Source organism: Papilio xuthus, unplaced genomic scaffold (genome assembly GCF_000836235.2).
Source record: "Papilio xuthus unplaced genomic scaffold, Pxut_1.1 DF828177.1, whole genome shotgun sequence".
NCBI lineage: Eukaryota > Metazoa > Arthropoda > Insecta > Lepidoptera > Papilionidae > Papilio > Papilio xuthus.
The window spans coordinates 3,654,126-3,674,450 of record NW_013530472.1 but is presented as its reverse complement, the minus strand read 5'-3'; the positions used below and the strand labels follow the sequence as shown (position 1 = coordinate 3,674,450).

The 20,325-nt window shown below is 32.3% G+C and overlaps 1 protein-coding gene across 5 annotated transcripts in view; it reads left to right on the top strand.

The window, feature by feature from the left end:
- The window catches only part of IP3K2 (Inositol 1,4,5-triphosphate kinase 2), a 91,509-nt gene that overhangs the window by 55,518 nt on the left and 15,666 nt on the right, over positions 1 to 20,325 (top strand). For 2 of the 5 annotated variants that reach the window (XM_013306671.1, XM_013306670.1), the window contains exon 1: positions 3,735 to 4,555. The exons of the other annotated variants lie outside the window; for them this stretch is intronic. In XM_013306671.1, the coding sequence (XP_013162125.1) occupies positions 4,049 to 4,555 (507 nt within the window). In that variant the 5' untranslated portion in view covers positions 3,735 to 4,048. Of the gene's footprint in view, positions 1 to 3,734; positions 4,556 to 20,325 lie in introns of those variants that run through there. 5 annotated transcript variants of the gene reach the window in all.

Sequence of the window (20,325 nt, the reverse complement as noted above, 5' to 3'; positions counted from 1 at the left end):
TTATATTAAGCTATTTAATATTATTTGGGTAACCATGCATTGTAAAACTGAAGACATATTTATTCACTTATTACCAACTAGCTGTCGCCCACGACTCCGTCCGCGCGAAATGAACAAAAAAATTAGTAGCCTAAGTGTTCTTCTGAATATGTTCTACATCAATGCTAAATGTAATCGAGATCCATATAGCCGTTCAGGAGTTACCTTCAAGCAAACATCCATCCATATATACATTCGCATTTATAATATTAGTAAGATTGATTAAAAGTGATCGTGTGGTTTAAATTATTGGTAATAAAACGATAATTACAATGACATATGAAGCATTTAGCTTTTATTGCAGGTATACGATTATTTATCACCTTAACTTAGGGTAGGCTCCGAACCCCTCGGTGGGGACGTATAGTGAGCTGATGATGATGATACGATTATTTAGATTATGTATTTCTTCGTTTAATGACTCAGGTCAATGTATCTTATTATTTGTTTAAATATCACAAGGCTCAAACATCGGCGCTTAAATATATTAAATCAGCTCGTTAACGGAATTATCACTTCAGTTCCTTCAGTTAGGTTAAAATATCATATGATATGTATATTCAAGTTCAATTGAAATTAGAATTAATAACAAACCAATCCAAAAGTATTTCATCTTTATAAGACAGTAATCAATTAATTAAAGACTATTGTTTTGTTTTTATTTTGCGAAATAAATTCATAGATTATAAAAATTGTCAGCCAGTGAAATGTGTAAAAATAAAATCTCATTTCGATTGTATTCGACTAATGAAAATCGATTTTGAAAAATATATAGAATAATATTTTCCGATAATAACCGATATTGTGGTCTATCGAATAAAACAGCGTTGAAATGCCAATAAAATTATGTTCCATAAGAGATTCAATGACACTTAATTAACTATAATAACTATTAACCTTAATTTGTAACTTGCTTCTCGTTAATGACATTGATTTCGACGCCTTATAATTTAGTAATATTACAGATACTGTTAAGTTCGCTATAATTTTTATACTGTCAGTAATAATACGTTTTATATCACCAAAAGATTAAACATTATAATAAGTCGATGTCAACTACGTAACTTAAAATGCCGACACGACGACAGTATTCGGTAATAGGTTCCATTTTGGTGTTATTATATAATAATCTGAATTATTATGACGTATAAATAATAATTATGATTAAATATCTTAAAACATATATAAAATATCAATTGTTGTTTACATGACATTTAATAATAACATTATATATTTAGCATTGAACTCATTTTCACTAATAGAAGTATACCACTTTAAAATGTAAAATCTAATATTTAGTTGTATTCATCATAATCACTATAAGTCCCCACCGAGGGGCTCGGAGCCTACACTAAGTTAAGGGTGATTAGGCCATAGTCAACCACGCTGACCAAGTGCGGGTTGGTTGACTTCACACATATCTTTGAATTTCTTCTCAGATATGAGCAGATTGCATCACGATGTTTTCCTTCACCGTAAAACGTCGGATCAATGTACCTACATATGTAAATCGGAAATCGAAAAACACATTGGTACATGGCGGGATTCGATCCCAGGACCTGCAGTTTGCAAGTCAAAGGCTTGACCCCTGAGCCACCGACGCTCTCTCTTAGTTGTATTATGTATTTGCAGTTTTCTCTGATATTTTCTAGAAATTAAAGATCATAAATTATACACTACTGAAATTCTAACCTAACTAAATGATAACAGAAGCCTTTCATCTTCTCACACTGTTCGGCTTTGAGGGATTCCTAGAATAATCATCTTTAAATAATAAAAAATCTTGAAGATGTCAGAAATTGTTGTGGTATACTCTTGATTATCGAAATGAATATGAACAAATTGTAAATATTCTTAACTGATATAACATTATCGATCTTATGTAAATTGTAATTAAATACCAAATTTGCATATCATATTTTGTGGATAAAAAATGTGTAGTAGGCGAATACAAAAAATACAGCACTATACATTCTTAACCCAAGGTTGAATACAATACTTGTGGTACAATCGAGTTTGTGCGTCAATCGGAGTACAATTAGTATACAATCGCTAAAAAATGTTAACCGATGACAAAAAAATATCTAGTCTTATTCGTACGCCGATCTTGTATAAGTTATAAAAAGTTATTCTACATTTTTTTATACGTGGAAAAGTTTAAATGAACACCATTTGTACCCAGCAGGTGTATCAACGCTTATTAGGCCCTTTGTACACAATCGTATAAATCGTGTAAATCTTCGAAACCCAGCGATATATTCGCTAAGCGCCTTACGCAATAAAATGTCTTCAAAGTATGGGTCGTCTAGTGTTCTTTTAAAAGACAATCGTTCGCTACCAGTTGCGATCAACTAGCTGTGATGACGATATTGTAAAATCTCAGTGGCAACCCGTATCTACTTATTGTATGTAGCTATAAACCATGATATAAATCATACTAGCTGTCGCCCGCGACTCCGAACTAACTAATAAGATTAATTTTAATTATTATTTTGAGCTCTTTACGTTATTATCGAACTTCTAATCCTGGAACCCAAGAACCAAAATCCAAGTACCTTCTAGAGTACATATGTGTCAACTATCCACGTATATGTATGACACTCAGAAAATTACATAGTTTGTATTACTTTCCTATTTTAGTATATAATCGATTAATCTCTGCCTATATATTGCAACTTGATTCTATATCGTTGCCCATAATAATCTGTTTAACATTTTTATTATGTGGATATTACAAATATTGTTTAACACCTCTTACGTTTAATATGTTACATAATTTATACTTACTGTTTAGTAAATATAATTGAACTAGCTGTCGTCCGCGACTCCGTCCGCACGCGATTAAAAACAAACTTAATAAGTAGTCTATGTGTTCCTCTAAACTACGTTCTACATCTATTCCAAACATTAGTAACATCCATGCAACCGTTCCGGAGATACTTTCAAACAAACATCCATCTAGACATTCGCATTTATTATATTATTAGTAAGATTTAAAAAGTAGCTGCAATGTAACTGTGTAACTAATTTGACTCTATGTTATAAAGCTTCTTAGATTGTCTTACAAATAAATCTCTACCATAGAGATATTGTTTAGTGTTAAAATAAGACTGTTGGAATACAATTATTTGGACAAATTATTATGATTTTAATCGTATGTTATAAAGCGTTAAAAATTACTTAAGCGTTTCTAAAAATAAGGAATTATAACTTTTCTATTTTAACGGTTTCGGACAATATTTACAGAGGAATTATCGCAATTCTAGAGCTAAATGCATCGCCGTGAATTTAATCAACAAATTATTACAATAAGAAACGCGGCATTTGCGTCAAATACTCGCTACTATATTTAGATGGACCTTTATGAACCAAGATAACCGGACATCGTGTATTACGATTAGGACTAAAAAGTAGCTTAGTTGTAAGCAACGAAGTTATAATATGCACGTCCTTATTATTCATAAAATAATATTAAGTAATTATACCAACTAAAATAAATGTGTGAGCTAATTCCTTGAAACTGGAAAGGCAAAGAATATTTAAATTTAGAAAATTATTGTAAACTAATCAAAAACAATATAACATGTACCGCTCGGTAAGCACGATCCAACATAACGAAGATAACAGGGAGACCCTTATCGCGCGCGACGTCGTCAGACATACACAGTAATAAAACGTAACCAATTAGTTTCGTACTTGAACGATGAAACCTCGTTCACCGAGTAAAATAGAAAAATTGGCAGTTTCAAAGCAAACGCGCGCTATCAACTCATCCATTCGCTGCTTGAGTTATTTTAGTGCGCATACAACCTGTGAAAAGAATAAGCAACACGCGACCACTGCCAGCTGCCAGTGTTGGAGTAACGCGCGAGCATTGCGCGCGCGTCGCATCGCCCAACCGATCGGACGCGGAGCGAATCTGGACAAAACGGTGAATTGTTCTAAAATGTCGTTAACTCTTCTACCGAAGACCGGCGGAAGACTATTTTGTGTTCTGTGATTAAACAAAATGCCAGAGTGCCCTGAAACATTTCCCTTCTCTATACCCATTATAAGGTATACGATGGAGCCCGAGGACAGATCTCCGAGTGGCGAAAGGCAGCAGCCTTTGACGAAAAAGATGTCTCTTCTTACACCGGTGAAGATTGAAACGCCCGACAGCGGCAGACGGCTATCCGAACCTACTAGGTACTACATACCACCACAGTGTAATAATAAACTATCTCCAAGAAGTGCTAGAAAAAGAGACTCGAAGAGAAACTCCAAATCTGATCTGACAGCGGATTTACATTATAAAGAGACGTTCGGACCTAAACCATGTAATTGTGAAGACTGTAGATCGTCCAGTCCTCTGCCTCCAGGGTATGGACCGCCAACCATGTCTCCAGGTTACGATCAGATGAAGAATTCCTTATCGGAAGTGCCGTGGAATGAGGATTTTACTGAAGCGTCCAGTGATGACCTTAGTTCTGAGTGGGATTCTGATGTACCGGAGCCGGTATCTCCGCCACCTAAGGTAAAAATATTACATTAATATTACAATCGGTTGATTAAAATTAAAATGTAAACAATATACGCAGCTGATCATTTGGACATTCTCTTTGTTGATATTATGATAGTAACAATACCTGTCTCGATACAAATATTGTATTACAAAAATATTTTTATGTCCGCGCCGGTATGTGCGCATTGGAAACCTGAAAGCGTAAAAACGAGTAAAAAACTGGATATCTATAGAGTGGTACGACACAACAGAATTTGTAATTAACTTACTCAATTGAATTGCAAATTGGTATGAAGTTTTTCGAAAACATATATTCTGACCCTATTATTGTACTGAAAAGAAAATGTAACAGTTTTTTTTTATTTATTTCAATACAACTTTTTTAAAACATGTTTCGAAATTTTATATCAATAATTAAATTCATTGTAGTTTAAATTATTCAACAACAAATAAAACGGAATTATTAGTGAATAAATAATACTATTATAAATTTATAATTGAATTTATATTCATATATCTAGTTTATCTACTCTATTGATTTATTTATTATGTTAAATTATTCATATTACGTATGTTGTAACTCACCTAAGTTCCTAAGTTCCACCTCAAGAAAAAAAATTAAAACAAAAACTAAATAGCAACGACCTCTCATAAGATAGAGGCAATAATTAGCGATCAAAGTCAAGAACCTTATGGTATGATCCTATCATTTTATCAGACCTCTCACTCCATCTTCCTTAAATCATGAGTTTTAGATGTTATAATTGGTTTATAGTACAAATTAATCATTAATATAATGTCGATATAATGACAAGTCTCACCATGCCTTCAATTCAAAGACTAACTATTGCTTAGCAAACCTTTAAGGCAACATCTTTGGGGTTTCAAATACATGTAGCTACTAAATTTACTAGGCTATCTAGATAACAATGTTATCTCGCAATGTAAATTGACTAAGATGTAATATAAGACTAAAGATAAACATCTACAATACTATTTTAAGTAGCAGTTTGGTCAAGACAGTATTTGTATAGTATAGTAGTAAGCGATAGTTCCCCAATAGTCTGTTTACTCATCTCTTAAAGGCCATATCATAATTGGATGGAAAAACTAACTGGCAACTAATACCAAGTAGGCAATAAATCTAAAACGTCTCTTAACATGTCCATTGCTACCGATGTCAACCAAACTGACAGCTCGAACTTGTTAAAAACTACGAAACGTATAAAAATACGACCTAAAATAGTAATTTACTTTAAATCAAGTAAATCGTACGTGATTTTTGTACGTCAATGCACAAACATGACTCAGTTTTATAATAGTTATGGATTAAGAGGCCATAAATTAAATATTGATTTGGTCAAACTTGTGTAAAGAAATAAGCTACTATGTTACATGAGACGATAAGAATTGAAAGTGTTTTTCAGTTTTCTTTAACTACAAATATGACATTAAAATTATTTATAAACACACTATAGCCATGCAGAAAGATTCTATTTCAACTGTGTACCCGAAATGTAACCAAAGTTCTGCGGCTTCTTATATCTGAGAACGTTGGCAATGCATGTTGAGACATTCTGATAGTCCCCTTTTCCACTTTGCTCTATCCTCTTCATCTTCGTCTGAGCCTTGGTCTTGGTGATTCCATCTATGAACACTATATCTTTCTATCCTTTTCTGAGTCTTATTAACATAAAATAATAATTCACTTTAATTATTACTCTTTTGCAATCGGTTTTCAACTTTTTAATAATAAGGTGAAGGTTATTTTCCGCCAGAGTTATAACAATATGTACCAAAGACATTTCTTGGTTTTATAAGAGTGGCTGATTTACAAATGTTAATGGTAAATTGTACACAAGTTATAATTATCAAAAGTCAGGTCTTTACAGATAGTCCAAATGTTAATTAAAAAAAACCGGTTTACGTGTTTTAACCTTGGCGACGAACAAACTGAATAATATAAAAAATAAAACAGTTTAAAAATGGAACAGCTTGCTTAAGTATTTTATAGGTCATGTGGTTTTTAACGTTTAAATCCTACAATTGGAAATTTACAACAGGACAAATGTTTATTTTTAAATTGGAATAATCAATTTGTAGGTGTATGAGTTGCTAGGCTTATTATTTTTTATTTTTTAGAAAGTCTGGGAATCATTTAATTATCTACATTTACTTGTAGTTTGCTATATTCAGAATCTCTTAACTCAACGTCTATTGATTATGATGATTGCAGATTCGTATTCCGTGCAATATTGTAATTCCAAACATCCGTCTATCTTCGATTGTGTCTTTATACTATGGATTGAATTATTTCATCATTTTGCTTGAAGGTCATGAGTATATCTTGCATTTCTGTTCATATATTTTGTGAGTTGATTATCTGACTTTTATCATTTCCAACGCAATGATAGTCATCTGCATTATATTTTGAGTTTGTGTTCTTAGTTTCTCTCTTTTTGTTCTTGCCTAAATCTTGACAAATCATACTATTATCATTTCTAATTTAGTCTAGACACTCGTGATATTGTCGTGTACCGAAATTTCGGTGCGTATTATAGGTAACACAGATACTTTCTCTACGAATGGGTGTCAGTGTAGTACACTTCAATTTACCGTTAGTTGACTATACTATGTCCATAGTTTGATATCCGCGAAGAGGATAAAATTACTGACTATGATAATAGGCGACAGTAAAAGATTTATCCATGCCGTGATCGAAACGAACGAACGAAAATAAATTTATTTTGCGGGCTTGTTACCTGCGAAACATATTAGGGTTTTATTAATTATAACAATTAAAATACTACAACCTATTAATAAAAATGTATCTTACTTCTTACTTCTTATTATAAATGCGAATGTTTAGGTCGATAGATGGATGGATGGATGTTTGAAGGTATTTCCAAAACGGTTATACGGATCTCGATGAAATTTGGCGTACATATAGAACGTAGTCTGGAAGATCACATAGGCTACTATTTTTTTTTGTAATACCGTGCGGACTTTAGGTCTAAAGTCGAGAAGCATGTATGCAATAAGCGGCTAATGATTATAATATTGGCGTGTTAATAAGTTCCGAATTATTTGTATATAATAGTCGTCGTCCCTTTCACATTCTTTCAAAAAAATAGAGCCAGCAATTGTTTTCATGCAATTAATACGGCAGTTAGATGTTTGAATTATTATTCTGGTTCCTATAAAAGCGAATTAAATGGTATCTCTAGTTACTATAATACATTTGCTGTACCAATTGCGACTTTCCTTTCACGCGTGCTGCATATTGTCACTTTATCTCTATCAGTTTGTTGTCAATGAGCTGATTCCATTGACAGATCTTAGATATTCCAAGTGTTGGGTCGTTGGTATGCAATAAGACTTCAATCAACCGTTACACTTTAAGTAGAATGGAAACACATTGTTAGGGGATTAGTTATGCATTGTTGTTAAATTATAAAATTCGATATTGAAACCATTTCAACGTTAAAACTGTTAGATGTTTAAGTAGAGATTGATTGCTTATTTGTTTTTTATGAGCAAATAAATTTGTAAAACAAATATTTGGAATTTGACCTGACACAACTAATGCCACGTCAAATTACGTTAATCTGTTTATACGTAATATGTAATTAAATGTTGATGGTATTTAGATGTATTCTGTTTTTATACCTTCATTATTAATTTCCGTCATGTCTATTGTTGCGCTGTAGTTAATTCCCACGGACATTTACTGTGTAATTACTTAATTAAGATAATCCTCCTGTTACAGCATGTGTCTAATATTAAATAATAAACCAAATTATTCTGTTCTGTCCTTATATATTCAATTTAAATTACTTCAAGGACATTTGGTTTTAATCAGGGCGGAAAAAACCTCATACTATCCGACTATGTTTACTATTTTGAGCTCCACTTTACTAAGAAACTATTACTTTTTCAAATCTTTACTTTATTTTACAGTGATTTTAATTAATTTCAAAGATACTCGTATGTCATCTATCGTAAAAAATCCATTTTATGCACAAAAAATTAGAATATTTTTTTTTATTTCATTGAAATTTTACTGTATTTCGCGATCAGTTAAAGAAAATTCAAAAGCAATAAAAATGTATAACATACCAGATTCTTATTCCACGAATTTGGATAAAAAATTTCAAGCTTTTAAGAAAGATTCCATGTATCTCAATTTGATGTTAACGGCGATAAAAAACGATGTACGTTTCAATTTTACAATTAAAGAACTAAAAGAATGCGGCTTTGGCAAAAAGCGATGGTTTCCAAAATTAACATACTTATTACTGCGAGTCATGTAATTTGATGAGTTTACTCATGTGAAGTTAATTATGTGAACATTTGTTATTACGTAAACAATTCACAATTACTTTCAAGTATTGCTTTATTTCTTAATTGTAACACTGAACGAAATAAACCCTTTGCATTCGAACCTGAATAAGGAGTCAAAGAGACTGCGACGATTTTCCCCCTATAAAAGTTTCTCGCTTCAGGTTCAACTTTACTGGTTACAATGATAGGGAAAATACAGCAATAAATTAACGGGTTACATTTTGAATAAGTAATTCAGACAGGATAATAAAATTTAGTAAATAAAAATTTAACTTAGGTAGTTCTGGTATAGAATTTAAGTGGCTATTTACTTGGATATTTCGTAAAGAAAGTGATAAAATGTAAAGACTGTCTATCCCTTCCAAATAGTAATGGCAACTCCAAATCTGTAAACCTCACATTTACTCTTGACTCTACTCCATACTTTTATTCTTTATGATTTTTAAAGGGACAAAATACTACAAAAATATGTACTAATATTATAAATACTTGATCGTATAATTTGGTTATTCAGTAATAAATTATAAAAAAAATGAGCTACCTGTTTACGGCTTTCACTTTGTAATCCAATACGACAACGGTCGCGTAAAAGATTTATCGGTTCATTGTGCATCGCATCCGACAACGTCTCATGTTTCAACACTATTGTGTAGTTTGGGAATATTGTTGAGTTTTTATTTATAGTTTCATAGAGTATTCGTTGACTGCTTAATAAATGTGACTTCTCTTGAATTACTACTGACGTAGTAGTTAGTATCAGGAAAAAGACGTTGTTTTCCTTAGACGATTTTCTAAGTCGTTGTAATCAGCTCACTATATGTCTCCAATGAGGGGCTCGGAGCCTACCCTAAGTTAGGGGTGACTATGCTTTACTTTACACATATCTTTGATTTCTTCGTAGATATGAACAGGTTGCATCACGATGTTTTCCTTCATCGTAAGAACGTCGGATAAATGTATACATGATAATATGTAAATCGAAAAAGACATTGGTACGTGGCAGGATTTGAACCCAGTACCTGCAGATTGCAAGTCAAGCGCTCAACCCCTGAGCAACCGACAATCTACACATTTTTAAGTCATATGACTTATTTTAAAAAATGCACCTTTTGACTTTTAAGCAGGATAATTTTAATTTCATATCAAAAATTCTACAATAATTTGTCTCGCAACTAGAGTTACCTATTACATTATCTACCAGATAACGCAACCGTATTGTTAGTCATATTTATAGTCATTCTTAATAACCCCTTCCTTGTTCTGCGACGTGTATAAATAATTTTCCTAGTTATTTATATTGTGAAGGATAGTAAAGTGCAGATAAATTAATATTTGCTTTTTAGCTAATTAATTGAGTAAAACGTGTCAATAGTACGCCTTGAGAGCTAATTATGCAATGACGTAGGCGATATCTCAACTTGCGATAACCTCCGCTAACCATCTCTAGCGTCTGTGGCGCAGCGAAAGCGAACAAGAAGCAAAGCGAAGCGATAATCTTATTAATATCATAAATGCGAATGTTTAGATGGATGGATGCATGTTAGAAGGTCTGAAAATCTCCAGAACGGCTGTATGGATCTCGCTGTAATTTGGCATAGACATAGAACTTCTAGAAGAAGACATAGGCTACTAAATAGTTTTTTTTTTAAATTCAGCGCCAACGGAGTCACGGGCGTCAGCTTGTTTTATATACAAACAGCAGGCATTTGTTTTCCTTCTATTATGTGTTAATAGACAATATCTTTATTCAAAACTGCATTTTATACAGAAACTCTGACTGTTCTGTTTCGGATCGCTTTCGCGGCTGTGTGCTACAAGCGTAATATCGTTGTCAAACAGATGATATTTTATGTTTTAATTTCTATTATTATTCCTTACAACATATTAAGACAACTATCAATTCGATCTATCTATTGCTTCAGACCACACTAGCTGTCGCCCGTGACTTTGACTGCGCGGAATTAGAAAAATTGGTAGCTTATGTGTTCTTCCAAACTACATCTATGCAACATGTTAGCAAGACCTGTGAAGCTGTTTTGGAGATTCCTCCTACATAAACATCCATCCATCCATACATCCAAACATTCGCAATTCTATTGTTATTTCATTTTGACTAAAATATTGATTCTTCATTAAAGTTAACGGAATGTATGAGTCAATAAGAAACTTCATGTAACTTACTAGTATGGTGATTTATGTGCATTTTACAATTTCTTGTTTCTGAAGAATGCGGTCCCATTTACCTTTTCTTTATAAATGTTTCAATAAAATAAGGCAGGAGTAATGACGTCGTCTACAAAGAGATGAATTGCATCCGGATTTACTACGGCGTATTATAAATACGTAAAAATCCACTAAAAAAACATTTATTTTAATTTATTTATCGAATGCTGTAAATTTTTACTATTATTAATGCAATCTTATTAAATAATATTATAAATGCGAATGTTTAGATGGATGAATGGATGGATGTTTTTAGATGGTATTTGCAGATCGGCTGCATGGATCTTGCTGAAATTTGGTATGGATGTAGAACATAGTATGGAAGAACACATAGTCTACTAATTATTTTTTTATTCTGCGCGGACAGTATAAAAAATATAATTAGTAGACTAGTTTTAAAATAAAATTCACACAATTGTTAACTAGTCAGTTCTATATATTTGATTTACCAGTTTCGTATCTTTAGTAGCTTACGCATAAAACTTGGTTTAAATATAAACTGTGATTTCAGTGCTTCCAAATTTAAAAAACAATTGGATCTATGTTCGGATCTTTGGGTTCGGTTGTAAGCTAACTAGAAATACAGATCTTAATATGGAGATGCTGAAAAGTTTCCAATTCGAAGAATTACCACTAACGAATTCGAGCAACTATAATTACGTCAAAACCGAGCATTCCGTTAATTGTCGAATAGCGCACGAAAACATATGAATCATAACAACGCAAATGTTGAAACAATACATCGGCTGAATTTCACGCTGTTTAGACACATTCACAAAACATTCGGCGTTCGCTTTTAGCACTTGTTAATACAAGTTTTCAAATTAATTTATCATTTACAGTTGGTTTCTGAAACCTCAATCTCTGTATAAATATATTATCATCCCTGTCATTATCTTTAACAAAAAAAAACGGTGTTAGACAAAGTGTATTCGCTTCGAATCGATTCCATAGCGAACTTCAAAATTCCATTGAACTGACGCGCGACAATCATGTGACGTGTGTCAGTTCTATAGATTTTGAAGTTAGTTACGGAATCGCTCCTTAGCCAAGGCACTTTATCTAGCCTCCCAGAAGTAACAATATTTTAAAAGTTTGGTCTCAGAAACCCAGGGTTAGCGTTGTTCTTATAGAATCAATCATCAAAATCTTATTACTTGGTCAACATTTTTTGAAAGGTTTGCATCTATCCTAAACAAGGGCTTGATGTATCTGGCAATTTTTGTTTGGTGAAATGTTTGGCTAAATGTTGGCTAAATTTTGGCTAAATTTTGACAAAAAATTGGCTAAATTGGATATTTGTGCAAAATTGGAATGATTAGATATTCTCTTTTGATTTTCTAATTATATTTGAAGCATTCCTCTTTTATTGTTTTGCAATGATGATAATTGTTTTTAAAATGTTTGTTTAGTGTTTGTATTATGAATGCTGTGCATATTTGAAACTGGCCATGTCCTCCCATTGTGTTAATTTAATTTGTACTATTGCATTTGTGTACTTGTTTGGTCTATGTTAAACTAGCTGTCGCCTGCGACTCCGTCCGCGTGGATATATAAAAAAACCTATTTAGTCCATCCATCCATTATAATATAATATTAGTAAGTTAAATAGAAAGCAACTCTTCAAGGCATAAATTCGAAAAAAAAAATGAATAAATATTATCCTATGTCCGTCTCCTGGCTCTAAGCTACCTCCTTACCAATTTTCAGCCATATTGGTAAAGCCGTTCTTGAGTTTTAAATAGTGTAACTAACACGACTTTCTTTTATATATATAGATTTACCTCGTATAAGTATATAAAGCCAAATATAATAACTTATTTACTAGTTTTGAGGAATTTGTTGTAAGGTAAAATAGTCCATCAGTCAATTGAGCATTCGTTATAGTCTACGGAGACAAACAAGCAAGCGGCCACCTAAATTAGCCAACATAGGGAAGTACGAGTGCCCATGAATGCGGATGGCATTTGCAGACGCGTTAAATGTTAATAAGAAATCAAATTAAAGATATGTAATACATTAATACTGTGTAATAAATAATCTAATTGAACTTGTAGTTATGAGTAACATATTCCTATAGAATAGTTAAATATTCATTATAAATTATTTTGCCATATAAAGTAACAACACATTTCCTGGATGAATCATTTGTTCACGTAATGGCTGATTAAACTTATATAACGTTAATAACTATTCTAAAGTTATATTATAGAAAATGTATTTTGGACTGTATTAACAGGAGTAACCCGCAGATAGTATGAATTGTCAAGAATTTTTCAAATACGTCCCCACCGAGGGGCTCGGAGCCTGCCCTAAGTTCGGGGTGATTAGGCCATAGTCCATCACGCTGGCCAAGTGCGGGTTGGTTGACTTCACACATATTTTTGAATTTCTTCTCAGATACGTGCAGGTTGCATCACGATGTTTTCCTTCAACGTAAGAACGTCGGATAAATGTATATATGTAAATCGGAAATTGAAAAACACAATGGTACATGGCGGGATTCGAACCCAGGACCTGCAGATTGCAAGTCAAGTGCTTGACCACTGAGCCACCGACGCTAGTTATGGAGTCTTTTAAATACAAACCCACAATCAAATCTCTCCTCTTTATAATATTAGCATAGGTAATAAATTGTAGTGGATTCACGCTTCAGTGTGACATAAATTATTAAAAAGGCGTCGTTTAGCAAAATTTTGTGGCTGTCAAGTGAATGAAATTTAATATTACAAGGTCATTTATTTTTGTTAAATAATAGTTTAAGACATGACAATCGTGGTTTCTTTTATTATATTAATATGAATAAACGTTGATTTCTTAGACCAAAATATCTGTATAAAACATATCGTCATCCCTGTCATTATCGTTGACAGGAAAGAGATAACAATATGTTTTAAACGGGGATTTTAGTCTCATAAATCCACGGTTAGCCAACAATCCTTTTCGTGTTTTAACACAATTGTTTTATCTGATACATGTTTAAATTATGCAAACTAAAAAAAAAATATTGTGTTACCATACGACATGTATGCAAAAAGTGCATCCGTATTAAACGGATTCGGTTAACAGTCAACATGGAAACAATTGTAAACGGTTGTCGCGGATATCCATATCAAGTAAAACGACAATATTTTTTTTAAACTTGCCGATAAACTCGTCGCTTTTTAAATTATTTATAATTTACAGCGGACAAAAAAATAACCAGATGTGTATTTACATATAAAGATTACTACAGACGTTCAGTTTTAACTGAACTGGCATTTCAACTGGCAGTTGAACTGTACAGTTTAAGTTTTGCCTACACATGCACAGTCTTCAGACTGTTCAGTTGAAACTGGCATTTAAAACTGTACGTCTGTAGCGGTCTTAAGAAGACAAGTGATTTACGAAGCCTGCATTTAGAATCTCTTAACGTCACATCTTACTAATATTATAAATGCGAAAGTTTAGATGGTTGGTTATTATTAGGCGTCTTCAGAATGGTCCAACATATCTCGCTACAATTTGGCATGTAGTTGAACATAGATTTTACTTTTCAAAGTAGCACCTAGAATAGTCATAACAGCTTTTAAAATAAATAAACAGTTAAAAATCTGGAATCTTTGTTGGTCACCAATATTTAATTACTAATAAATTCGTCTCCTTTATTGACGTGTTACTTCTCTTCAAATAACTCTTTAGTGTGTGAAACGTATGAATCATCGTATTTTTAATGCTGGAAGTCAGTCGTAAAGTTTTGTTACTTTAATGTAAGTCTGTAGTTTACGTTCTCTTATATTTTACGAGCCTTGAGCTATGTTATTACTACTGTTATTACTATACAGTTAATATATAAAATAGTGTTATTTGAACCTGATGAAGTAGTGTTACTTCATCAGGTCTAAATGCGTGACGTGATTTAATGATCGCCCAACACGTCGGGCGACTACGGTGGTCTTGAGACAATTGCAACGTTAAACGTGCCCATAACAAAATTTTACAACAATACGTATAAAACTATGGAGTGATTATTATTAGCGACGCATACATTTGGATAGATATAGATATATTACCATCAAATGGTATTGACGTTTTCATAAACAATTAATTATGTTTTTTAAAAAGAGTTTCCTTTTGTTCTATTTCGTTTAATTTTCGGTAACCTTGAGGTGTATTTTGAGAAATCATTTAACTATGTTTTAAACGAAAGAGCTTAAGTATTTAGTACAAATATTGCCTCTTCCAAAAATACATTGCAGAGTTTAGATTTAGACAAGACATAATATCGTTTGTATGTTTAACTTATTAAATACATTAGACAAACCCTAATGACACTGTGATTTAAATTCCAAGAAATATTTGCAATAAATATAAGCAATTACGTTCCAATTGAGTCATAATTACATATCTGAACGTGAAACATGTCGAAACGTATAAGTGTTCCTTAGGTTTAGCCTTTTGCAGTTTGTGGTTAGCTGTGTCACTTCGAAGGTGGATGGTAGGTACGAATGAAAGTGCGAAGATGTGTCCATTTCAAATCTCTGTGTACATATATTCTCATCATCATCCTATTATTGCCTAAAATTGTAGTTCTCGCTGTCTCCAGAAAGTTCCAATAGCACTCTAATGTCTTTTGATACAAATTTTTGATTGCGACGATTTAAATAGTTGTATTGCGTCGTAAATCAACACAAACATTTCTTGTTAAAGTTAATACGCATAAAGTTGAGACATCATGAATGACGTCATTAATTTGTTTACCGCATGTCGCAGACGCGGACAATGACATAGTCAATTAGGAACAGATTAGTCTGATGACAGTGATCAGTGTCACGGCTTGGTGATAAGTTGTAACCTTATTAGTTATCTATGAGGAAGTTGATGAAGATCACTAAATGTAGAAATCGACTAACACTTGTATTTTTAATTTTTTTTTATTAATTAAATTATATTAAAATTTTAAAAAAATATACGTATGAAAAAAAATGAAGAAATAATCTCCTGGCTCTAAGCTACCTCCTCACCAATTTTCAGCCATATCGGTAAAGCCGTTCTTGAGTTATAAATAGTGTAACTAACACGATTTTTTTTATATATTTAGATTAGTTCGTTTTGGTAAAAAGAAAGAAAATATGAGTGTCTCGGCAATGGAAGTCTACGGTGAGAAAGTTTATGAATATAGCAAAATGTGTTTAAGACATACTTCTTGCTGCAGGCAATCCTATTCAAGCTCCCTAGATTTGAGTTTCATTATTTTAAAAAATGAAATAGTACACAACCGGCTCTAATATCCTATGACGCGAGCAACATGAGATTCCTTATCATCGGCATGAAATTTGTTTTTTTTCGTTTCATCAGGTTACGTCTTTTAAGGTCTTGTTTACATTATTGGTAGAGTAAAACACATTTTCTTAATTTCATGTCCCTCATTAGATTCGGAACAAATAACAAGCAGCAATATAACTTTAGCTACTACCACAAACAGAAACTTGACAACTTATCAAGTTAATAATAACTTAAATTGGTCTTAAAGATTAAGTTAACTAACATAGACATTATAGTCGTGGTATAGCACCAAATAACGACTCGCAGAATACAATATTAGCAATTAAGGACCAAATATAGACTTTGGCTTTTCGGTCTAGTTTGTAAAGTAACTTTGCACTGTAATTATAAATTGATAGATAAAAATAATTGTGGCAATTAATTATAATTCTTTTTGTAAAAATTATGACAAATTGCAATGATAAAGATATTGTTTGATATTTGACATAATAGTTAAGATATAAAAAGATAGATATAGAAAGAGTTTGGCAAAAAAAATAATAGTGATATATAACGTTGAGATGTGTAGAAATAAAATTCTTTGAAAAATTGGATTATTGCGATGAAAAAAAAATGTTAGTTATCGAAAGGCATACATTTGTCCAGTTTTAAATTTTATAAATTATCATCCTCCTGTGTGTATCCTGTTCCAAATTTATGTCCTCACGAGAAGTTATACTGTGGGTTTCTGACATCAAAATCTCCGTATATAACACATCATCATCCCTGTCATTATTAATGCAGAGAAAACAATTCATTTTAAATGGTCATTTTGGTTTCAGAAACCCACGGTTAGCCGTATTTATACCGTATATATTCTTTAAGAATAAAGTAAGAATACGACAAATGTACCTGTAATATGTATATTGTTAGAAATTATTTGATTTCGCAATAGCTACTTCGCAATCCTAAAACGTGTCTCTCGCTTGTTTGAGGTGCTTACTTCTCCGTTTATATACATTGACGTCACTGTCGACCCACTTTATGTTTGTCACATTCCTACCTGACTTTAGAACCATCTCATTGTGAAGTACTCGGGACAATATTGAATTTACACACGGACGAAGTGATTTATAATATGCTTATACATATATGTTCTTTGTGGTGTGCGAAATCGGCTAACTGTGAGTTTACACTGCCGAAACACTCCTAAAGCTATTAAATTATTCAAACTTTCGTGAAGCATTATACTAAACTGATATAAAAACGGCTAAACACTCACGTATATTCGTCCGGTGGCGGCACCGACTAGTTTCGAGCCCACCTTCCTTCATCAGGACGAGTGTTACTGGTATTATTTCGCGGACGCTTCAGTGAGCGACGGGCCACGTCCTGATGAAGGGCCCCCGATGGGCTCGAAACCAGTCTGTGCCGCCGCCGGACGAATATACGTGAGTGTTTAGCCGTTTTTATATCAGTTTACTCTTAAAGCTATAAATAGGGTTATACATCCATATATATATATACATAACTCGTTATATATACATAACTCGAAATCTATTTGAAAGGTAAATGTAATGACATTTTTGTTATATACATTTTTCTACTGATAAAACTACTATTTTGGCACCGGTAAATTATTACATATTATATTAAATCTATGGATGCAAATGATCAGAAGTATCCATAGATTTTTATACAGATAAAATACTTAATCTCATTCTATTACTATGTTCTATTAAATATTCAGACATTTCGTTCTGCCTGTCCGAAGTTTAAATAGTACATGTGTAGAAACCACCAGGCCGTTTCTAAAAAGATTGGATGCGCTAAGACTATTATTCTGTTTTATGTTCATGAATTCAAAATAGGACTTTAAATGTATCTCCATGACAACGTATGCGGCTGAGAATATGACTAGCTGTCGCCCGCGACTCCGTCTGCACGGAAATTACGAAAAAAATATAACAACATTTAGGTGTTCTTTTAGACTATGTTCTATCTATATGTATGCCAAATTTCATCTATTATAGATCCGATCAGCTTTTTTGCATATAAATTCAAATAAACATCCATCCAACCATCTAAACATTTATAATATTAGTAAGATATAGTCTTAACATTAGTCAGATAGCTAATTAGTTCATTGAGATTGTAAAAGATAAGTTTTAAAACGGAATCATACAATGAATTTTTTAATGTGAACTAGAAACACATATTAAGTAAATACGTCAAAGAGCTTTATTTGGTAGATGTTAAACAGTTATGACTATAACATTGGTAAGATTTTTTTTGGCTAGCAGTTACTCGATTCGGTCCGATTCACTCCAGTGAGTAACAACAGATGAACTTTTTGTTTGATAATTTCCGGCCATGAATGACGTCATGCTATTTAGAAAACGTTTCATAGTTAATTTATAAAAATGTAATTGAATAGCAGTTCCTTGGAATTTGATTTAATTAATTGTTTTGTTTCGCTTTTTGCAGGTAATTCGATAGCTACGAGCTATAATTAGACATGTTTCGGTAAGATTTTTTTTTATATTTAGCTTAATCCGGTTATGACTTTTGTTATCTTGTCTCCTGCATTTGTTTTTAAAAAAGAAATTAGAAAGGTCTTTCCCTTATTGAGCAGTCATTGTTTCCTCATATTCGTTAAATCGATAAAAATCTAGAAATCTTTATTTTCTTTCAACCTTCACGCTTGAAATCAGATTTGGTGGTTGATTTCGATTGTTTTACAACTTCAGACTTGTTGACATTGTTTGATTTCCTTGTATTGTTTTTTTTTTTCGCATTCAATATCTTGAAACTACTCTGGGATGATTCTAGGTTAAGTTTTCTTCATAAATATTTGTACATTTAGAGAAAAAAGTAAGTCAATGTATTCAAAATAAAATTATCGTTTATTACGATCAATTTAACAGCGCTGTCTATCAAGTCCTCGCAAATTTTAATGTAGCAAGTTGTCTTAGCCCTTAAAGGTTGTTCAATTGGAAACAGAAGCGGTATTTATGGTAATGTTGCATTTCATTCGCTAGGCAAACCGCCTCATTTGAATATTTTAACCATTAATAGACAAAATTAGCGTCTTTTCTTGGACCGCTTTACGATCATCCAAATGTAGGTTAAATTTGCTTTGACTGTAACGTGATTTGCTTTAATTGAGTTTAACTTATAAAATTACATAGTTTCAATCAAACATTCATAATTCAATCTTACTTCTTACTAATATTATGAATACGAATGTTTAGATGGATGTTTGTTTAAAGGTATCTCCAGAACGGCTGAACGGATCTCTATGAAATTTAGGATACATATACAACACAGTCTGGAAGTACACATAGGCTACTTTTTATTTTAATTCCGCGCAGACGGAATCGCGGGCGTTCGCTACTACATTGAAACAACTTGATTTTAAAACGCCATTTTTTCCCTAGAATAAGGTAAATAAGTGAACATGATGATGTAGAACATAGTCTAGAAGAACACGTATGCTACTAATTATCTTATTTAATTCCGCGCGAACGCAGGCGTGGGTGACAGCTAAAAAAAAGCACACAGTTTTCTACTTATGAATTTATGTAGAAATATATTAAAAATATCAAGATAAGAAAAAATGTGGTTAATAATGATATTATAGATTAAAACCACAGATTTATTTAAAGAACACGGTTTGATATGTTAAACCAAAACCGCAATGTCTTTGGTCATATCAAGTTATGGTTACGAATGATTGATGTCTTATTTAATATTTATTCTACTTGTATAATTTATTATTTTTCTTGTAACGTAAAATTTAGCTACAAGTAAAAAGTGAATAAAACATGGGTTATACAAAACTTAGTTGAGAAAAAATTCTAAGGATAAATAAAACCAATTTTGATATTTAATTAATTAACAATCACGGTTACAACTCACGTACATTTAGTATAATGTTACTTCATAATGTCTTTCGTATTTAGTACGTA